Source organism: Magnolia sinica, chromosome 9 (genome assembly GCF_029962835.1).
Source record: "Magnolia sinica isolate HGM2019 chromosome 9, MsV1, whole genome shotgun sequence".
Taxonomy (NCBI): domain Eukaryota; kingdom Viridiplantae; phylum Streptophyta; class Magnoliopsida; order Magnoliales; family Magnoliaceae; genus Magnolia; species Magnolia sinica.
In genome coordinates this window covers 73,043,773-73,063,092 of record NC_080581.1, presented here as the reverse complement: position 1 = coordinate 73,063,092, position 19,320 = coordinate 73,043,773, and the positions used below count along the sequence as shown (strand labels likewise).

Here is a 19,320-nt window from a genome sequence, read left to right as displayed (position 1 = left end):
TATACCAAGCTTTCCCATGCACAATCATGATAATTCCATTACACCACATGTGAATTTTCATGAAGTAATCAATAAATTATTATTTAATAGCTATCAATGGACTGCCGAGACTCTTTGACTAGTATTATTTTAGATACATGCTCCATTCATTGTTTAGAAAATAATTTTTATGGTGCAAATGGCCATACATGAGTACCATATTTGGGGGACGATAAGTCATTGCCATTTTCAAAGGTGGTGGTGAACTATCATAAGAGTCTTAGCCCTTTTTTTTCTATTGAAAGGCGGTTCTTTTTCTTTGTAGCAACAGGGGCGAGAGAACCGGGAAAAATCTTCCCAGGGTATAAAAGCAAACCTCAAAATCTCTTTAGAAATTCTCCATCTTTCTTTTCTTTTTTCCTTCTTAGAAAGATTTTTTGAAATCCAGTCTTTCTAACTTCCAATTTCTGCCTTTTGTTTTTGTTTTTTGTTTTTTTGGTATATACGGTCTCACGCATTGCATATTTCATTTTCTTTTCTCATGCTAACAATCTCTCATTTCTCTTTACCTCTTGATTGAAATTTACATGATTTTTTTATAAATCTGAAAGTTCTCTTGAACTGTGTCTTGAAACATTGAAATTTCTATGCGCTTTATGATTCGATCGGAGCTTATTTTCATCAATCCCATTGATAGGAGACTAAATCATACTAGCATTACTCTTGTCAAACTGGTTGCAAGGTTTTCTGATCTTATTCCTGTAAATCCCTTTTTGGGTCAGTTTATTATAATCGATTTATGAGGCAAAACCATGGAGAACCCATTTTTTCAAATTGATCAAAAGTGGCACTAAGTTCAATGAAATCCATTTTGTCTTAAAAATATTGATTTCTAAGAGCTTTATAAATCAATTGGTGCTTATGATCGTAAATCCTGTTATTAGAAGACTAAGGCTGCGTTTGGATGCCTGTAAGTTTTTTAAGTTGTAAGTTATAGGTAACCTACTTACACGTGAAAGAAAGTTACAGGTAATCTTGTTTTGGTGGAAGTTATAACTAACTTACAAGTAACTTAGTTTCTGTGTTTAGATAACCTATAAGTTAGTAACAGGTAAGATGTTTTATATTCACACCAACTGGAGTTTAGAGTATGGAATTGTTAAAAAATCAAATTGTCACATAAAAAAGTTTGGAGAAAAGTATGTAATTTTATTGAGCCCATCTAGATGACTAGTTGAACTGATTCTAAAGTTAAACTAATCATTATGTGAGAAACATTATTTTTATTATAGAATATAAGTCTGAATAAAAGCTTTCATACATGTTGGGTCTTATATACTTGGGTGTTTTATGCTATACCTGGAGGATTTGAGTTTCCCCACAAGCAGGTATGTGTGTGTGTGTGTATATATGTGTGTGTATAAGTATGTATATGTATATATGTATATGTACAAAAATATATGTATATGTATGCATATGTGTATGTATATGTATATGTGTATAGGTATATTTGTGTATGTATATATGTATATGAATATGTGTATATGTATGTATATGTACACACACACAGTGTGTGAGTGTGTATCTGTATATGTGTGTATATGTATATATACATATGTATACATATACACACACACATATGTATAATGTATATGTATATATGTATACATGTATATGTATGTGTATGTGTATGTATGTGTGTGTGTGTGTACATATACACTCATGCATATACATACATATACATAGATATATATATATATAACCATGTATGTTAGTTCATCTTACAGGAGTCATGGTCCTTAAGAAGACGCGTAGTGTTCGTGATTTAATATCCTCTGCAAGTGTATTTATCTCAGATAATTCTTTATCAAATCCTCATATTCCCGAAGAATCTGGAACAACTCTTAACGAGCAAGATGAGAATAAAATCAATGAAGCAGGTCAAGCTTCTCCACCACCACCACATCCAATTAACATGGCAGATGTTGAACATAGCACACAACTCTCATTATTCGAGCTAACATCGCATGACCAAATGTTTAGATGTAGGACGCTGCCTTTTGGTTGGTAGCGCAGATGGCGGTAATGTTAAAACAACAGCAAGATCAGTTCGTCATTCAATGGGATATGTTAGCCACCTTGAATCAAACATCCCAACATCACTGGAACACATCTCCACTAATATTTGATCAGCCTCATGAGGTAGATCTACTTAAAAGGTTTACGAAGTTGCGATGACCGGTATTCAATGGTGGATCTTACCCATCAATAGCAGAAGATTAGTTGAAGCAGATTGAGTAAGTTGATGTACTGATTTAAATGTTTTGTTGCAATATTTTATAATGCGGTAAATTATATGCTAATCTGTGCCAAATTGCATAAAATTATAATTGTATGTTAAATTTATTTATCAAGACAACTATATATAACATTTATGAAAATGATACGTTCATATATCATCCCTCATTCATTGCTTTTGAGTAATGCATGGTCGATTATAGGGGCCTTCCTTGGAAGAAATGTCGATCCTGGTAGAGCATTACCAGATGCGGGCTATGCCCAAGCCTACCGAAAGGTAGAAGCCTACCTAACGGGTGGATGCGGGTTGACAACCTCTAACCCAAGTTTAAAATCAAATTAATGTTTATTTTTTCCTTCATCCAGGTCTTTATGTCCTAATCATGAGGTAAGACATCAAATAAATATTATAGTCAGCACTAGAAAGTTTTTAATCATGAATACCTAAAATTGAGATTTGCCTATATTTGCTTATTTTGGGATCAAGCCCTAAAATGATATGAAAAAAATTGATGAATAGCATGGATAAAATACATGCAACATGGTGAGACCCACAAAGCACCAACTAACTTGAGTGGATCCATCGAGGTGTGTGGGATCCCAAATTATAGAGCCCATTGTGATGTATTTTTCTCACATCCACATCGTTCATTCGTGTTGAAAACTCATTTTAGAACATGATACAAAAAATAAGAAGATTTGAATCTCATGTGGATCATAGTATAGGAAATAATAGTAATTGATTATTAAAAACTTCCTGTGGGCACAAAAGTTTTGGATCAAAATGATATTTGTTTGGTATCTTCATCCAAGTCTTTGTTATCTTATCAACGGAAGCGGATTGCATGCTGAGTAAACTCTTTAAGGCTCACCATGATTTATGCATTGTATCCAATCTGTCTATCCATTTTACCATATAATTTTAAGTCTTGACCCCAAAAATGAAGAATATCCAAATATCAAATGAACCACACCACAGGAAACAATGTGAATTGAACTTCTACCGTTGAAAAATTCTTGGGGGCCATAGAAGTTTTGGATCATGCTTATATTTGATTTTTTCCTTTGTCCATGTTTGTATGATCTTATGAACATGTTGGATGACAAATAAACATCACTGTGGAGCCTAGCAAGGTTTCGATGGTGGAAATCATTATTCGCACCGTTTCATGTGGTATGATCCACTTGAGCTCTGGATTTGCTTCAATTTTGGTCTCAACCCCTTAAGTAAGCTGGAAAAATGGATGGGCGGCATAGATAAATCATATACATTTGCCGTGGGCCCATTGAGTTTACTCGGTACGATAAGAGATTTGATTTCCTTGTCGATAGGTTGGATGGGAAATCGGATTGCCTATTGAGTTACTCGGTTCACTCTTATCATACTGAGTAAACTTAGTTAGGCTCACCTTGAACATATATGGTCTATTTACGCTGTCCATCTGTTTTTCCATCTAATTTAAGGAGTTAAGCCCAAAATTGAAGCATATACAAAATGAAGTGGATCATACCACAGGACAATTAGGATAATGATTTTCACCTATGAAACCTTTTTAGTCCCCACAGTAATGGTTTTTTGTCATCCAACTTGTTTATAAGATTATACAGACATCGATGAATGGAAAACAAAAATATAAGCTTGATCCAAAACTTCCGTGGCCCTAAGAAAATTTCAATAGTAGAAGTTCAGGTCAACTGTTTCCTGTGGGGTGGTCCATTTGAAAATTATATATGCTTCATTTTTGGGCTCAGGCCTTAAAACTATCCGGGAAAATGGATGGACGCAGTATGAATTACGGTGGACTTCGTAGAGTTCACTAGCATAGTGAGTTACTCGCTGGCCAAACTGCTTCCGTTGGATGGAAAATAAATATTTCCGTAGATCCATGATGTTTTTAATAGTAGGAATTTAGTTAAGATTGTTGCTTGTGGTGTGGCCGGCTTGAGATTTGGATCAGCTTCATTTTTTAGTTCATATCCTAAATTGAGCTTTCAATACGGATGGACGGCGTGGACGTAAGGAAAGTACATACTGTGGGCCCCACAGTTAGGCATCCGAAACCGCCCTACCAAAGCCCCGTTCCGCACTAACGCAAAAAAAAAAAAAAAAAAAAAAAAAAAAAAAAAAAAAGGTGAGAAAAAAATACAAAAGAAAAACAATCAGGGCTAGGGCTTCCCTTGCCAGAGCAGAGAGAGGGAAGGAGACGCTGAGAGAGAGAGAGAGAGAGAGAGAGAGGGAGAAGGAGACGTTGGGTCAGAGCAGGTAGGTGCACTTTCAATGCAGCTGCGTTTCCACCACCCTCTCCCAAATTCGAAATGGATAGCCGTTGCCTGTAACAAAGTAACCCGTGACTTGAAAAACACCTAATTCCTCTGTTACATTTCTTGCAATCTTACCTGATAGAAAGTTACAGGTTGAGACTTTGTTACCTGTAACATTTCTCCCCCAAACACAAACTGTAAGAAAGTCACCTGTAACTTTCTTACGTTTTTACACAAGTTACAGGCATCCAAACGGCCCCTAAATCCTTTTCTGGGTCAGTTCAGATTCTAATCGATTTATGAGGCAAAACCATGGAGAACCCACTTTTTCAAATTGATCATAGGTGCCGCTGAGCTCAACAAAATCCCTTTTGTCTTGAAAATATCGATTTCTATGAGCTTTACTATTTGATCGGTGCTTACAATCGTAAATACTGTTGCTAGGAGACTAAATCATACTGGCATTGCGCTTCTCAAACTGGCCGGAGGGGCTTATGAGCTTATTGCTGTAAATCCTTTTCTGGGTCAGTTCGATTCAAATCAATTTATGAGGCAAAAACATAGAGAACCAACTTTTCCAAATTGATCATAGGTCTCGCTGAGCTTGACAAAATCCCTATATGGCTCTTTCAATCCTGCCAGAACTAAGATACCAATCATAGGAATGTTCATTCGGAGGAGTTTCGAAGCTTTATAACTCCAAATTTGTTTTAGGTATTTCTATTTGTACTGACTAATTGACAAGACAAAGTGATCAGAGGTTTGTGGGTATTTCGATTCGTCTTTAGCATTACATGATCATTTTTTTAAAAAAAAAATAAAAATTACTGAGCTTACTTCCGCAGAATACTTCGTGTGTCATTTGGTTTGTCTTGAATTATGAGACTAAATCATAAGCCCAGTGCATATTCAAGAGGAAAAGTGAGTTGAAGGCTAAGCATTCTGCGTATTCGAGAGGAAAAGTGAGGTGAGGGCAGTTATCTTTGAGGAGTTGTACAATGCCAATCCAAATGAGGGGGGTTTAGATCAGGCGATTTTCTGCAGACAGGACCTCTGTTTCCGTGATCCAAACCATTCATCTGGCGCAGCCCACTTTGGACTGACCATGCTGCAAATCTCCTCTCATCAGAAAAATTGTAGCCATCCATGTCTGATTGTTGGCCTTCAAATGAATGGTTAAAAGTACAAGGTCACAGCAGTCAAATGCAACAAGAAGAAGTCCACTGATCAGATGACTGTGATTGTTTGATGGCTGAGAATTTTGTCCACAGCCCATCTGTGGCAACTCTATTGATTTGGATAATTGGCTGAGGCCCTACTTCAAAAAATAAAAGCAAAAAGAAAGAAAGAAAAAGAAGGGGAAAAAAAGGAAAGAAAGAAAGAAAGCCTGCCAGTACCAAATGCTGGTCCAAACAAAAGCATCACACTTTTGGGTAAAATGATACTTCTTGTTTTATGTTTGGAACTTGAAGATGGCTAGGCAAAGTAGAAAGGATGCCCATTTCAGAATAGTTTCTTCAAATGTATCTTTTCATATAATGTAAATACCCTTTGAAAAAAATGCAAATACACTAAGGCCAATTTGGTTAGCATTGTGACGTAAGATCGAAAGCCACAAACAGCAAATCTGGGCATCTGTTTTTCAATTGAGCACAATGATTTTCTAGTTGTGTTGATGTCATGTAATCCATGCAGTGGAGATGGGTTTGGTTGGCATTTCAAAAGTAGTTGGAATTTGGGAATTAGTCCAGGTATCTTGTCATTGAATGCCTCATTCTTTTAAACCATAGTGGTTTCTGAATTTCAAAAACTTTACACATAGAAATGTCATACGAAATCCAAAGATTCATCAGGTAGGTCCTTGGGCCCTAATAGGTCAAAAATTGCATTGATTGAAAATCTCCAAAAATAAGACTTTTACCTGTTGAACTTGGACAATTTTTTTTCTTAGTGCCTTTTCGGAGGCTGCTGAGTTGAGATTTCAATTTTGCATCTCCTAGTTATGGTTGCTAAGGGATTGTATCTTACTCTGTTTTGTGTTAGTTGGATTCATTGTTTTCATTCTCCAAGCCATAATATCTAGTTACATGCTATTCTACATAGTCCAAGTTTTCTCGTGTTTTCACTATGGTATGAGTCCTTGATGCAATACTCATAACAATGGTTTCTCCTAGACTACCGAAAGTGTATGCTTTCAGCCCCAGTTTTTTTTTTTTTGAAAGGTAACGATTTTATTATAAAATAAAAGCGAAAGCCAAAGAAAGAAATCCAAGGAAAATTATAAGGCAGACCAAGAAAAATATGAAGGGGGCCCAGCCCATGACATCCCAATTTTCCCTTCTAATTACCTCCAATGCCAGCCCATTACATTCAATTTTGCAGTTCTTATCTTCAAATAATGAAGTAATATGCTTAAGTTTTGTATTGGTGCAGCTTTGTAGTTCCATTTTTTTTTTCTCATAGAAAACGTTGCTTCAGTGCTTCCTCTGATTGAAGACTTCTATGGAGTTCCATTATTATTATTATTATCATTTTGAGTTTATTGTACTGTTAGATCCATGGTTAAGGAGTTTGGATTTTTTTTTTTTCCAGTCTATCAGATCAAGTGGGTCATGTCGGTTGATGATAGCAATGCCAAAGATCCACAGGCAGGGTCAGATGACTCACCTGCTGGAGAGAGAACAAGGGAACTTGGAAATGCTGGAGAAGTTCTAACAAGACTCGATATTGGTTTAGCGTATTCTTTTGAGAAGCTGTTGAACTTGGACATACTTCTGATGCACGTGGCAGACCGAGCAAGCCATTATGAAGCTCTGGTTGTAGAGAACGAAGATGCCTCATCTGATTCTTTTGAGAAGGCACTAGAATTTGATATCCTATCTGGGATGTTAGATTCGGAGGTTAAAGAGCTCGACAATTTCGTGGTTTCTCTGCAAGAAAGGATTTTTGATGCCCGGGAAAAAATATCTTCATGTGAACACTCAAATGGAACTTTTACAGAAAGCAAACAGAAGTTGCATGACTGTGAAGAATCTTTGAAGCAGTGTCAAGACCAAGTTGCCGAAATGAGGATGCAATCAGCTGTGTTTGAAAGCACCATAGCTTTTGGCGGACAGGAATATTGTAAGTCACTATACCTTATTGAGACTCAGCAGAGTCTTATAGTTTGACAAGGTGCATGATTCAACAAATGTGAGGCCCCGAGTTCAATGTTCCAGTCCATGTTATCTGAGTGGCCCAACTATGGATGGAGGATGACCCAAAAGTCTCCAGATTGGAAGGTCCTTCGATAAGCGTCCTACAAAGAGGTGGTTAAGAAAAAATGGGCCGCAAAAGTCCACTTTCAATGGGAAACAGGCCAAAGATGGAACTGTTGGAGTCTTTAAATCTGGAAGAATTTTAAGGGCAACCCCACACAATGGGTCCCATCAGATCTATGGTCTGGATCAGCATGTATTCTCATCATCAGCTAACCATGGCCTCACATGCATGTTTTCTCAGGCTGGATACCTTACAATGCCTCTTTATTCCCAGTGAAAGAGGCATACATGCATGAGATCAAGGCTATTCATTAGTTTGGCTTCACCAAGCTCAAGCCTAAAATGAGACCGGGCCATTCATCTAATGGCCAAGTAATGCAGGGGCATTTTCACACCGAGCTCAAGTGGGGTAGCTTGTGGGATGCGGGGACACACTCCAGGTTGGCAGCCCGTGTGAGGCGGGTGGCTCGTGAGAGGCGGTACCCATGTGATTTGGGGCCCACGAGGGGGGTTCGGCCGAGGTCCTAACCCATGAGATGTGGGGCCTGGGCTATGAGATAAAGGGATTGATTCGCCATGCTTTAATAGTTCGAGCTTTTAGAGCAAGTGGTTAATTATCCCGCATCAAATTGGTATCAAAGCGGGAGGTCTCGGGTTTGAGACTCCTCACCGGGGGTGATTAATGCAGGGGCATTTTCACACTGGCCTCAAGTGAGGTAGCCTGTGGGATGCGGGAACACACTCGGGATGGGCGACCCGTGTGAGGCGGTACCCATGTGATTTGGGGCCCTATGTCCTAACCCATGAGATGTGGGGCCTGGGCTATGAGATAAAGGGATTGATTCATCATGCTCTAACAGTTCGAGCTTTTAGAGCAGGTGGTTAATTGTCCTGCATCACCAGGTCCACATGTGGAATGTGGATTTGATCTATCCATTTTAAGTGTCAGACCAACCTAGTTTTTGGTTAGGGTACATGGTGCGACTCATGTGATAAATGGCCGAAGTAGCCCATATGTGTGCCATGAAGAGGATTCTAAACCTGTTTGCTTTATGGGACTGTTCTGTTAGCAAGCAGCCAACTCTTTGATAAGGGGGAGTTTGGTGTCTGGTTTTCTTATTTCTTAGCTTAACAATTCCCTAGTTTTTACAACAAAAGAAAAAAAGAAGAAGAAGAAGTCTTGTTTCCAATTCCACTATATGGTCAGTTTTGTATCCCCTAGGAGTTCCATTCCCCTGATTTTCCTGAAAGCCATGTTTGGATGCTAGGGATTCCATGTCAAACATTAAAAAGGGAAAAGGTTTTCCTTCAATGTGACATTTGTTGTTTGGATAACAAAGAAAAGAGTGAATTCCACACAACAATCATTACACATTTCCATAATTTTTATTCTTGGCACAAGAAACTAGGTAATTGTTGTGGGAGGAATATGAGGTTTCCACTTACCATAAAAAAATGACTCGAAAATTGCAATCCATGTTTCAATAGTTCTCATGGCAATTATCATTGAATAATTGTTATTATTTTTCTTTCTGTTTCCATGAATTCCACTTATGCGAACATTCCCTCAAGGAAACTATGGAAAACCATGGACATGGTTAAAGTTTTTCCACTGATATGACAATTGGGGATGTTTGGATAACAGAGAAAAGGGTGGATTCTACAAAGCAATCATTAGATCGAGTGAGTACATGGTGTTGGTCAGGATTCACTAGTACAAAACACTAGGTAGCCATTGTCTCACAAATATTGAGATTTCCCCTTGTTATCCAAACAAGACCACTAAATATGGAATCCATTTTTCAATAGTGCAAAATTGAAATAATCATTGGCTAGTGATTAGCTTTTCCATTTCCACCTACAATCCAAACATGTCCCAGCTTTTAGTTGAGGAATGTAGAACCTAGAGAATTAAAACAGAATTTTAGACTTCTCCCAGATTTCTACATGAATCCGGTGTATCAACACCAGAAAATAAAAATAAAAATAATATTCCCCAAGGAATTTTCTCAAAAAATATTCCCTAAGGAACACTGGGCTGATTCCAACATTCCCCAAGAAACACAGAATCCGGGAATGGATTCCCCAGCAAACCAAGGCCCTAAGGGCATGTTTGGATATGTGGAATCCAAGAGGGAAGAAAGGAAAAACAACAATTATCCAAATGAATTTTTTGTAGGAGAAGTATTAAAACATGGATGCCAATTTTGCGTTCTTGTTTGGATAGCAAGTGGAAATCTCATTTTCCTTTCATAGTACTCACCTAGGTTTTTTGTGCCAAGAATTCAAATTATGGAGAAGTAGAATGGTTTTAGGTAGAATCCTCCCTTTTCTTTGCTATCCACACAACACCAATCACCACATAAAAAGAAAACCATTTTCCTTTACCATTGTTTAGCATGAAATCCATGGTATCCGAACATGGTCTATATGTTCTTTTTAGTAGATGTTATCATCTTACCTTGCTTTGTGGTAGTTGAAGTTCTGACTTTTTCCCTGATGTGTGCATGTTGCCAGGGAACAACGAGGTCTCCAAGTCTCCAGAAAACAGTCAACTGCCATCCCTGAATGCTAAAATGAAATTGCAGACTGCCGAACAACAGAGACATATCTTAGGAATGTTGGAGAAGTCATTGGCCAGAGAGCTGGATCTTGAAAAGAGGCTTTCGGAATCCAAAGACAACGAGGAAGAGCTCAAATTGAAACTGCACCACGCGGAAGGAGTGACATTGTCCATAATAGAAACAACAGATCTCATCGCGGAGAAGTTATTCGAAGCAGAAAACGTCACTGTGGTACTGATGGGTATTTCAAAAGAACTGATGGGGAAGCTTCAGATCGTCCAATTCAATTTGAACAGTTCAATACAACGAGAAGGTGAGGCAAGATTGAAGTTGCGAAACAGTATGCAATTCGAAACCCTTAGTGCTGAAATCGATAATTTGAAATCCAAACTTAAACAAGCTGAAGATAAGTGCAGTATTGCTGATACCGAGGTTGTTACTTTGCGGGAGAACGTGAAATCACTTGAAGGGCAGTTGAGAGAATCTGATAGCCAGTTAGAGCTTGTGAAGGCCTCTGTTGAAGCAAGTCAGGGGCAGCAGCACTTGCTATCTTCTGAAATCAATGACTTGGAAATTGTAATTGAGGATCTGAGGGAGAGTGTTTCAAGAGCTGAAAGCCAGGCGGAAAGTTTAGAGTGCAAGTGTAAATTGTTAGCAGAAACGAACCTGGAGCTTAATGAAGAGTTGGGTCTCCTTAGAAATAACAATGGAATCGACAAGGTGAATTTTCTTGAGAAGCAGCTGCGGCAATCTGAAACACAGTTACAGCATGCCAAGGCAACTATTGAAGCAAGCAAGGAGCAGCAAACCATGCTGAATTCCACCCTCCATGATATGGAGAATTTGATTGAGGATCTGAAGGCGAAGGCTTCGAAGGCGGAAGGCAGGGCAGAGAGTGCTGAATCGAAGTGCGTGCTGTTAACTGAAACTAATTTGGAGCTTAATGAGGAGTTGAGTTTTCTTAGAAGTAGGATTGAATGCTTGGAGACATCTTTGCATCAAGCGGACAATGCAAAAATAGCCACAGCGAAGGACATTGCTATCAGGACGAAAGTTATTACTAATCTGGTCATGCAACTTGCCATGGAAAGAGAGCGTCTTCAAACACAGGTTGACTCTTGACTAATTTCATTTAGTCGGCCTTTGCATGTTCCTGAAAATAGGCTGCCAAGATTCATATGTCAGTTGTCAAGACTATGATAGTAATTCATTTGTGGGTTACACTTTGGTGACACAGGTCTTGACCAAGGCATTCCGTATCCGTTATGATACAGCCCCAAAGTCCGATATGTATAGGTAATGGCCGTGGCCGTTACATGATATGGGGGTGAAATGGGGCAGTTGGTTTATTTGGACCGTATCAGCCATTACAGGGGCTATAACGGCCATTACGGGGTATAACGACCATTAATCCGGTAATTGTCAAAAAATGGCCATTTCTTTTTTCTATGTAAATCCATCTTTTCCTTATTTTTTCCACTTTCTAATTCCAAAAACTTTCCTACATCATTCTACAACATATTTTGACCACTTGTACTATAGTTTTTAGGATTAAAATAATAGATTAAAAAGCGATTTTGGTAAATAGAAGCTTCGATGGCCTTTTAAAAAAAATTAATCCGAAAAAGTGGTATATATGCATTTTTTTCGATTTTTAGTTCTAATGCTTGATTGTGATGTGTAAACATTTGAGACACATTACCTTGTTCATAAATTCACCAGACAACCCAATACAACACTCACCAAAGAGTGGACTGTTACTCTATCATAAACATGTTTAAAAGAAATAAAAAAAATAAAAATAAAAAAAACGAAAAGAAACATAGTAGGGATATTTACATTATTCTAGATTTTCTGAATATTTTCCATAATTTTTTGGGCAATTTTTTTTTTTTTTTTTGGAACTGTTACGGACGTTATAATGGCCGTTAGGCCCCCCATATTGGCCGTTACGACTTACGACCGATACCCGTATCGATAATGGTGGTGACCATTATGGCCACCGTTACCGATACAGAATACCGTTGCCTTGACTTTTGACCAATTTCATTTAGTTGGCTTTGCATGTTCCTGAAATAAGCTGCCAAGATTCGTATGTTAGTTTTCAAGACTAGGATGGTGATTCACTTGCAGGGTACACTATGGTGGTACCGGTGCCACATGAGCTTCAGTGGTGGTGGATAGAAGTGGAGCCCATGTGACGTATTGATGACATCCGAACCCGCCCATCAGATGTTCTCCTCATGTTAACCCCCTTTTCTCCAAAAATCCATCCAAATGGAAATTTGCTTGAGTGGGCCATATCATAGGGGACGAGTTGAGAGGGTATGCCCACCCTTGATTTGCATGGGGGACTCACCTTGCTGTGCATATGTAATCTAAGTTGTCTAGACCCTTCATCTGCCATGGATGAATGATCAAGACAAAAAGCAGACTGTTATGTAACTTAGGTGGGCCCTTGCGAGAATCAAGGGTGGGTTGTCTCCCCCCACCTTGTTCCCAATGCTATGGCCCACCAGATTTTTGGATCAAGCTGATTTTTAGGCCTTGAGGATAACCTAAGGGGATGCATCCAATGGACAGTTTGGATGTGATAAGCAATGTTTTTCGTATCATTATCGCGTAATGTATCGCACCCTTAGGATACAGATACATATTGGTTACCGCATGGGATATATCGGTTGTATCACGTAATGTATCGTTGTTGTCTGGAAACATGGGGAACATTGGGAAATTTGTTGAATTTTTCAACGAAAAGGATTGTTTAACAAGATATCAATACACACTTAGAAATCAAAACATCACAAAAAATAAATGTACATAATAGGTTTCCTTTGTATCCGCTCCTAATCTATTTGGTGTCTAATTCAATGTATTCTATAATGATAACAATGGTCGTAATGACCACCACCATTACCTTTACAGTACAAGCTGTAACGGCCATTACGTCTGTTACACACACACACACACACACACACTCTCTCTCTCTCTCTCTCTCTCTCTCTCTCTCTCTCTCTCTCTCTCTCTCTCTCTTAAATTGAATTTTTTTTGAAAAACTCATATCGACCCTGTAATGGACCGTTACAGGGTTGTTACGGCCTTTACGGGGGGCGTAACGGGCGGTTACGAGTCATTTCTTTCGTAACGGCCGTTACTTTACGACCCCATAATGTGTAACGGTTACCATCGTTACCTTTACGCAATGGCTGTTACGACACACCATGTTTTGATTGAACTGATGCAAGTATATTCAAAGTCAATTCATATAATTTATAAATGTAAGAAGACGTATGAAAACGCAAGTAATACATTCTAAAGCAAAAGAACTAGAAAACTAGAAATTTACCTATGAATAATGTTTGGTTGTGACTCAAACCCACATAGAGCTGTGTGGTGGCTCAAAACCATCATTTCCATCTCAACAGGGTTGGGCATAGTATTGTTGCTCTACAAACCAACAATAATGTGTATTGTGCCTAGGTCATGGTATAATGATAGTAGTGAAGATACTTTCTAGCATAACTTTAATACTCATCCTCTACGATTTGGGAAAATTTTGGAAATTTTGAATTTTCCCCAATTTCTTCCTGCAAATCCCAAAATTGAAGTATATTTGACAAAGATTTCATCAAACACTCTTAAATACTTTGAAATAGGGGCCAATTGATCGCTAATCGAAGTGGAATTTTTAAAAAAAAAAAAAAAAAACATTTATTAATTTTTTTAATTAAAAAAAAATCTTAAAAAATTTCAAATTGCCAAGAATTACTAAATCAGGTTGCATGTTTGATTTCGTGTTTGGACACTAAGATTGTAAGTAATTTGAAAAAATATTGGGCCTATTCCCAAAATTCCCCCCAAATACCAATGTGACAATGTATATGATGATGATTTCATCAAACACTCTTGAGTACTCTAAATTAGGGGCCAATTGACCGTTGATCGAAGTGAAATTTTGAAAAAAAATAAAATAATTTAACATTTTTAATTAAAAAATATTTTTTTTCCAAAAAATACACAAAATTACCAAGAATAACCAGATTAAGTTACATACATGTTTGATTTTGTGTTTGGACACAGATTGCAACCGATTTGAGAGAAATTTGGAAATTTTTTATTTTTTCTAATTTTCTGCAACTTGGTTCATCTCCCCCAAATCTCGAAATAGAAGCTCTAAATCTATGATTTTTCATGGAAAATATGAAGAATCATAGATTTGAACCATTTCACACCGATTTAACATTATTTATAGTTTTTTATTTTATTTTTAAAGATCAAAAATTGAAAATACTCACCAAATCGAAATTGACCCCAAATCGGCTTGGGTCTTGATTCCCACTCGAAATTGGTGTTTTCCTGGAAGGGATTCACAAGGATGAGTTGAAATTAACAGTAACCTATTTAGAAGCAGAGAGAAATCAAGAAAAAGGGGTTTGTATAGTTTTTTTTTTTTCCTTGTCAATTTTTCTGCCCTCAGACTTGGACTTCCCATGTGTTCATGCGATATCTATTGGTATCCAGGTATCGTTGATACAAAAATTTTGTAAAGGACTGGTCGCGATATCTCATGATAGTTGGCAGTGGTACTGGCACCACTGGAGTGCACCTCTTCCTTTGCAGTATCCCACAGTTATTGACACTACTAATCTTTGAACCTAGGTAAAGTAAAGCTATTAGGTGTGAGTACGGATTGAGGTTACGTGCATGCTTGTACCCCCAAATCCTTTAGGATACAGGGACACTTATATATGTGATATTTTTGTATTTTATTATTATTATTAGGATTTTTTTATTTTTTATTTTACATACTTTTTGTCTGTTTCTAAATTATTTTTTGAATATAGATATTCACGAATGTATGCCACGAGGCCAGATAGAGCTCCATTAAATTTAAGGGGAGCATGATTACAGTTGAAGGGACTGAAAGGAGGATGGGAAGAAGGCCCAAAAGGACTTGGACAAGGGGTTGAGAGCAGATAGGAGGCTTGTTCACTTACTGATGGTAGCCCCTTAGAAAAGATTGATTGACAAAACGGGATTAGGAAAGCTGAACCCAAATAGCTGGGAGTGTGGGACACGGCTATGATGATATTGGTGACTGGGCCATATCCAATGTAGATACCATATGCATGCGCTTGCCAAGCCATCTTTGGCCGTGAGGTGTTTGAAGATCTGATAGGTCATAGTTACTAATTCTTGGTGCCTGTTTGCTGCTTTGAATAAATGGGTTCCCATGCAAAAGTTCATGCGCTGCCTTTCAACTGCTGGAGGAGAATACTTCATGTTTGATCATAATCTGCATTTTCTTGTCAGTTACATTTTCTTAATAGTTGATTATGTATACTTATATTTCACTCTCAAGGAAGAAATAAAAAAGGATTAATTGCCAATTTGTGTGCGCGCGCGCGCGCGTGTGTGTGAGCCAATAATTTCGTGGACAACTAACCAAAGCAAGTTATGTTGGAGCTTTTATGACTTTCTTTTTCTTGCCATGACAGTTTCTGTCACAGATTCATCATTCATGAGTACATTGAACAGACTTATGCTTTCTCTTAGTTGATCGTACTCACTGCCAATGCATTGGAGGCAAGAGTTAGGAGGATACATTTGGGTGTTTCACGTATCATGTGTTGGCCGATTGATTCCTGTCCATAACAGTTAATCGGTTTATTTTAGGTCTCACCTCAGGCAAACTTGCTACTGGTTTTAGGTGGAAAAGGTGGAAAAGAGAAAACCTGCCTAATGAAATCTCTGCTTTATCCGCCACCCCAAACATAGTGTCTACTCAAAAGGGTTGGGCCTCACCCTCATATCTGCCCAAATTATGGTTTCAGTCTACATCCAAATGCACCTTATACGCACAAAAAGTTTACTGAGATTGAGCCAATATCCATACCATAATTTATTTGAACCTCAGTTAAGTGGATCGAGCATTTTTTGAGTTTGCACTGTATAAAAGATGGCATTCTAAGAAAATAAGCAAGTATACAAAAGCAGATGCAATACTTATAATTGAATTGTGGATCCACCCTTTTATCTACAGAATCAGTTTAATTACAATTATAATGTCAGATCAAAAGTCGTAGGTCTGATTCATGTGGTTTTCTGTTCATGATTGACAGCTCGTTAGCCACAACAATCTCAAGATTCTCAACCCATTTCAAATTCTAGACTTCATGAATTGAAGTTTATATATGAATTATGTAAAATTCCTTTTAGAGTTTGAGATCACAAAATCACAAAGAACAAACTACTAACTACAGATGAGTATCACATATTACGTGTTTATATGGGTGCTTGACATTGGCAGCCTAAGATATCTAAGCATGTTACATGCTTCAGCATATTGAGTTGGCTATGACAAGATACTGTTTCTGATAACAGACTTGCGGATGCTTTTTAATCTATATTAACTGAATCCTGTTGTATTAAGTTTCTTGCTTTTGAAATTCCAACAAATTTTCATTTCTTATTCTCATATTACAGAAGGTTTGCTGCCAAAACTCTGTAAATGTTGATAGTTGCACTGAATTTAGATAGCTAGAAATTCATGAAAAGGTTACATTGATTAGTAAAACTTTTAAATGGGATGGGTCATAGGTGTTTCAAGTAAAAGCCACAAAACTGAATGTGAATAGTTCTGAAGAATAGGATACTTCTGTTTATATTTGTATACTGGATTTCGAGAGTTGAATAGATTTTGAGAATTGAAGAGTTGCATTCCGATTCCCGGACAATTGTTAGTTGCCGCTACATCCATTGCAAGGTCACCAAAGTTGCCTAAACTTGTGAAGCTTGGGATTCCACTGTAGTCATCGGAGCATTCATATATTATAGCTTTCCATTTACTGAAGCTGTCCTTTTTCATTTACATCTGTTCCTCGAATGGTCTTTTTAGATTCTTCATTTGAAATTCTATTTGCTGCTTTACTTGGTAGTTGTGGGTGTAGAAAATATAATTTGAATTTTTTTAGTAGTTTGTTTGCATTCGAACAAGTAGAGCTTTGCTAAGCCAACACGCATATCTACACCCACATCCGAGCTTCACATGCACTCCACTACGCAGATGTCCTGGCCCTAAAATTGGGACCATCAACTCATCAGGTGTGCCACAGTTTATGAAAACAATGGATGGTTTTAAAAGAATTGCCAACTTCCACAATCAACGTACATGTCTTACCTTTCAAAAAAAAAATAAAAAAATACACATCTGTCCTGCCTGATGAGTGGACAAACCTGAGTTTTGGGCCTGATCATCCAGACAGTGGACCCACCTGATGCTTGCTCAGATGTCCCACGTGCTAGGTGGTCCCGCGTGCAGGTGCATGTTTAGCAAAATTCAAGACATCGAAGCGAAATATTTGCTGAACTTACATCCATCTAAGATGTGTAATGCCTCTGACATGCAGATATCTTCACTGAGGAAAGAAGTGAAGTACTGGAAAGCAAAAGCTGATGACTCTGTTATTCCGAGCTGCGACGGAAACGGAAACGAAGACTCGAAAGGAAATTTCTTCCCCAGTAGTGATTCGCCTACTGCTCAACATTCTAAATCATCAGAGGAAGTGGTCACAGAGACTACGAGCTTTCAGGTAGGTTTGACAGTGACTGTTTGTAGCTTAGCTGAATGTAGTTAATTTAAACAATTGGGACTCAGATGGTTGTTTACTCGCCGTTGCAATGTTCACTGGAATCATATGATCCTCCATCCGTTGATATGAGTGGTATCCTTAGCCCATGGTGATCTGGACCATTTAACTGATTGGCCCCACCATGGGTGGACAATCATTATCATCAAAGCCTAGTTAGTCCCAGTTATTTGGAACTGGATTTATGAATCTTGCTTCATCAATCAATCCTACGTAGTGCTCTTCAATCATCCCTTGCTGTATTTAAAAATATAAATAAATAAATAAATAACTTAAACCATCTATTTGTGGGCCATGAAGGCAATGGGTTAGGGTCATACTGCCAAAGGATATTTTTGGGGTATCGCCCATCCATGGTGGGCCCATCAGGTAACAGTCCGGATCACTGAACCATCAGCCATGGTGGTGTGTGGTGCCAACTGAAAACTCAAGGATATTGTGCATACCAAGAATCATGTAATTCCTCCCTTGGAGATTCCCTTTGTGGCCGAGAATCATGTATTAAGCACCATTCCACTGATGAATTTGCTCCATGTTGTCCTTGATCAGGTGGACAAGCTTTCAAAAGACGTCTCCACATGTCCAACTGAAGTGGGGCCTGCCATTTCAGCAGGGGATGCCATGGATGAAGTTTCCAAGCTCGAGACGGTGCGGTCAATAGGGGCATGTGAGCTAAATTCAAAGCATGTTTTGATGGCATTTCTCCTCCTGTTGATTTCCATATTTGCGGTATATATATTTCAGCAAGAAAGCTGCCCGTTTTGATGTTTTGCTAACCCTTCTCTCCTCGTATGGTGATGAGTAGAATATTCTCACACATGTAACGATGCCCGCTAGAGATACAATGTACACAACACTTTTAGATCAGTACTTTTGATGGGTTTTTAAAAAAAAATAATAATAATCCAACACAACGCTAATGTTTGATGAAACATAAGATGAAGGGTGATGGTCGAAGATTGTTCTCTTCTGATGGGGAATCGATTAGCTACGAGAGTACATCAGTCCATGGATGATGGTGTTACAAAGTCGAGGAAATATACAACACCCTGACCAAATCACCAGCATTGTCAGGTGGGCCAGGGCTTCATTCAGGTGGTAGCCATCGTGCATTGATCCGTGTCATTCAGTGCCGTCATGTATGGATAATGCTGCATGGTTTAACCCCTTTGGACTGTCCTAGCCATCTGATAATTGGAGGGGATTTTTCCTCCAGCGTTGTTCGAAGTGGGCCATGGTAAAGGAACACTCTAGATCCCTAAAGGACTGGGCGCCCTTATGAGGCATTTGTAATTGGGACCCAGCTTT

General features: G+C 38.3%; 1 protein-coding gene across 2 annotated transcripts; it reads left to right on the top strand.

The window, feature by feature from the left end:
* Positions 1-4,393: 4,393 nt before the first annotated feature.
* On the top strand, positions 4,394-18,949 carry LOC131255668 (WPP domain-interacting tail-anchored protein 1-like). 2 transcript variants are annotated; one of them, XM_058256451.1, is made up of 5 exons: positions 4,394-4,540; positions 7,132-7,662; positions 10,317-11,473; positions 17,773-17,955; positions 18,562-18,949. In XM_058256451.1, the coding sequence occupies exons 2-5, from the start codon at positions 7,152-7,154 to the stop codon at positions 18,775-18,777; spliced, it is 2,067 nt and encodes a 688-aa protein (XP_058112434.1). In that variant the 5' UTR covers positions 4,394-4,540; positions 7,132-7,151; the 3' UTR covers positions 18,778-18,949. The 2 variants fall into 2 exon arrangements, with proteins under 2 accessions (XP_058112434.1, XP_058112435.1); XM_058256452.1 differs by lacking the exons at positions 4,394-4,540; positions 17,773-17,955; positions 18,562-18,949 and adding exons at positions 5,488-5,506; positions 15,208-15,712.
* Positions 18,950-19,320: the final 371 nt, after the last annotated feature.

Excerpts from the sequence above, each read along its gene's own strand:
- LOC131255668 (XM_058256451.1), top strand. The coding sequence starts at position 7,152 with ATGTCGGTTGATGATAGCAATGCCAAAGATCCACAGGCAGGGTCAGAT. Across the intron at positions 7,663-10,316 it reads TTTTGGCGGACAGGAATATT|GGAACAACGAGGTCTCCAAG; the intron begins GTAAGTCACTAT and ends GCATGTTGCCAG. Across the intron at positions 11,474-17,772 it reads GAGAGCGTCTTCAAACACAG|ATATCTTCACTGAGGAAAGA; the intron begins GTTGACTCTTGA and ends TCTGACATGCAG.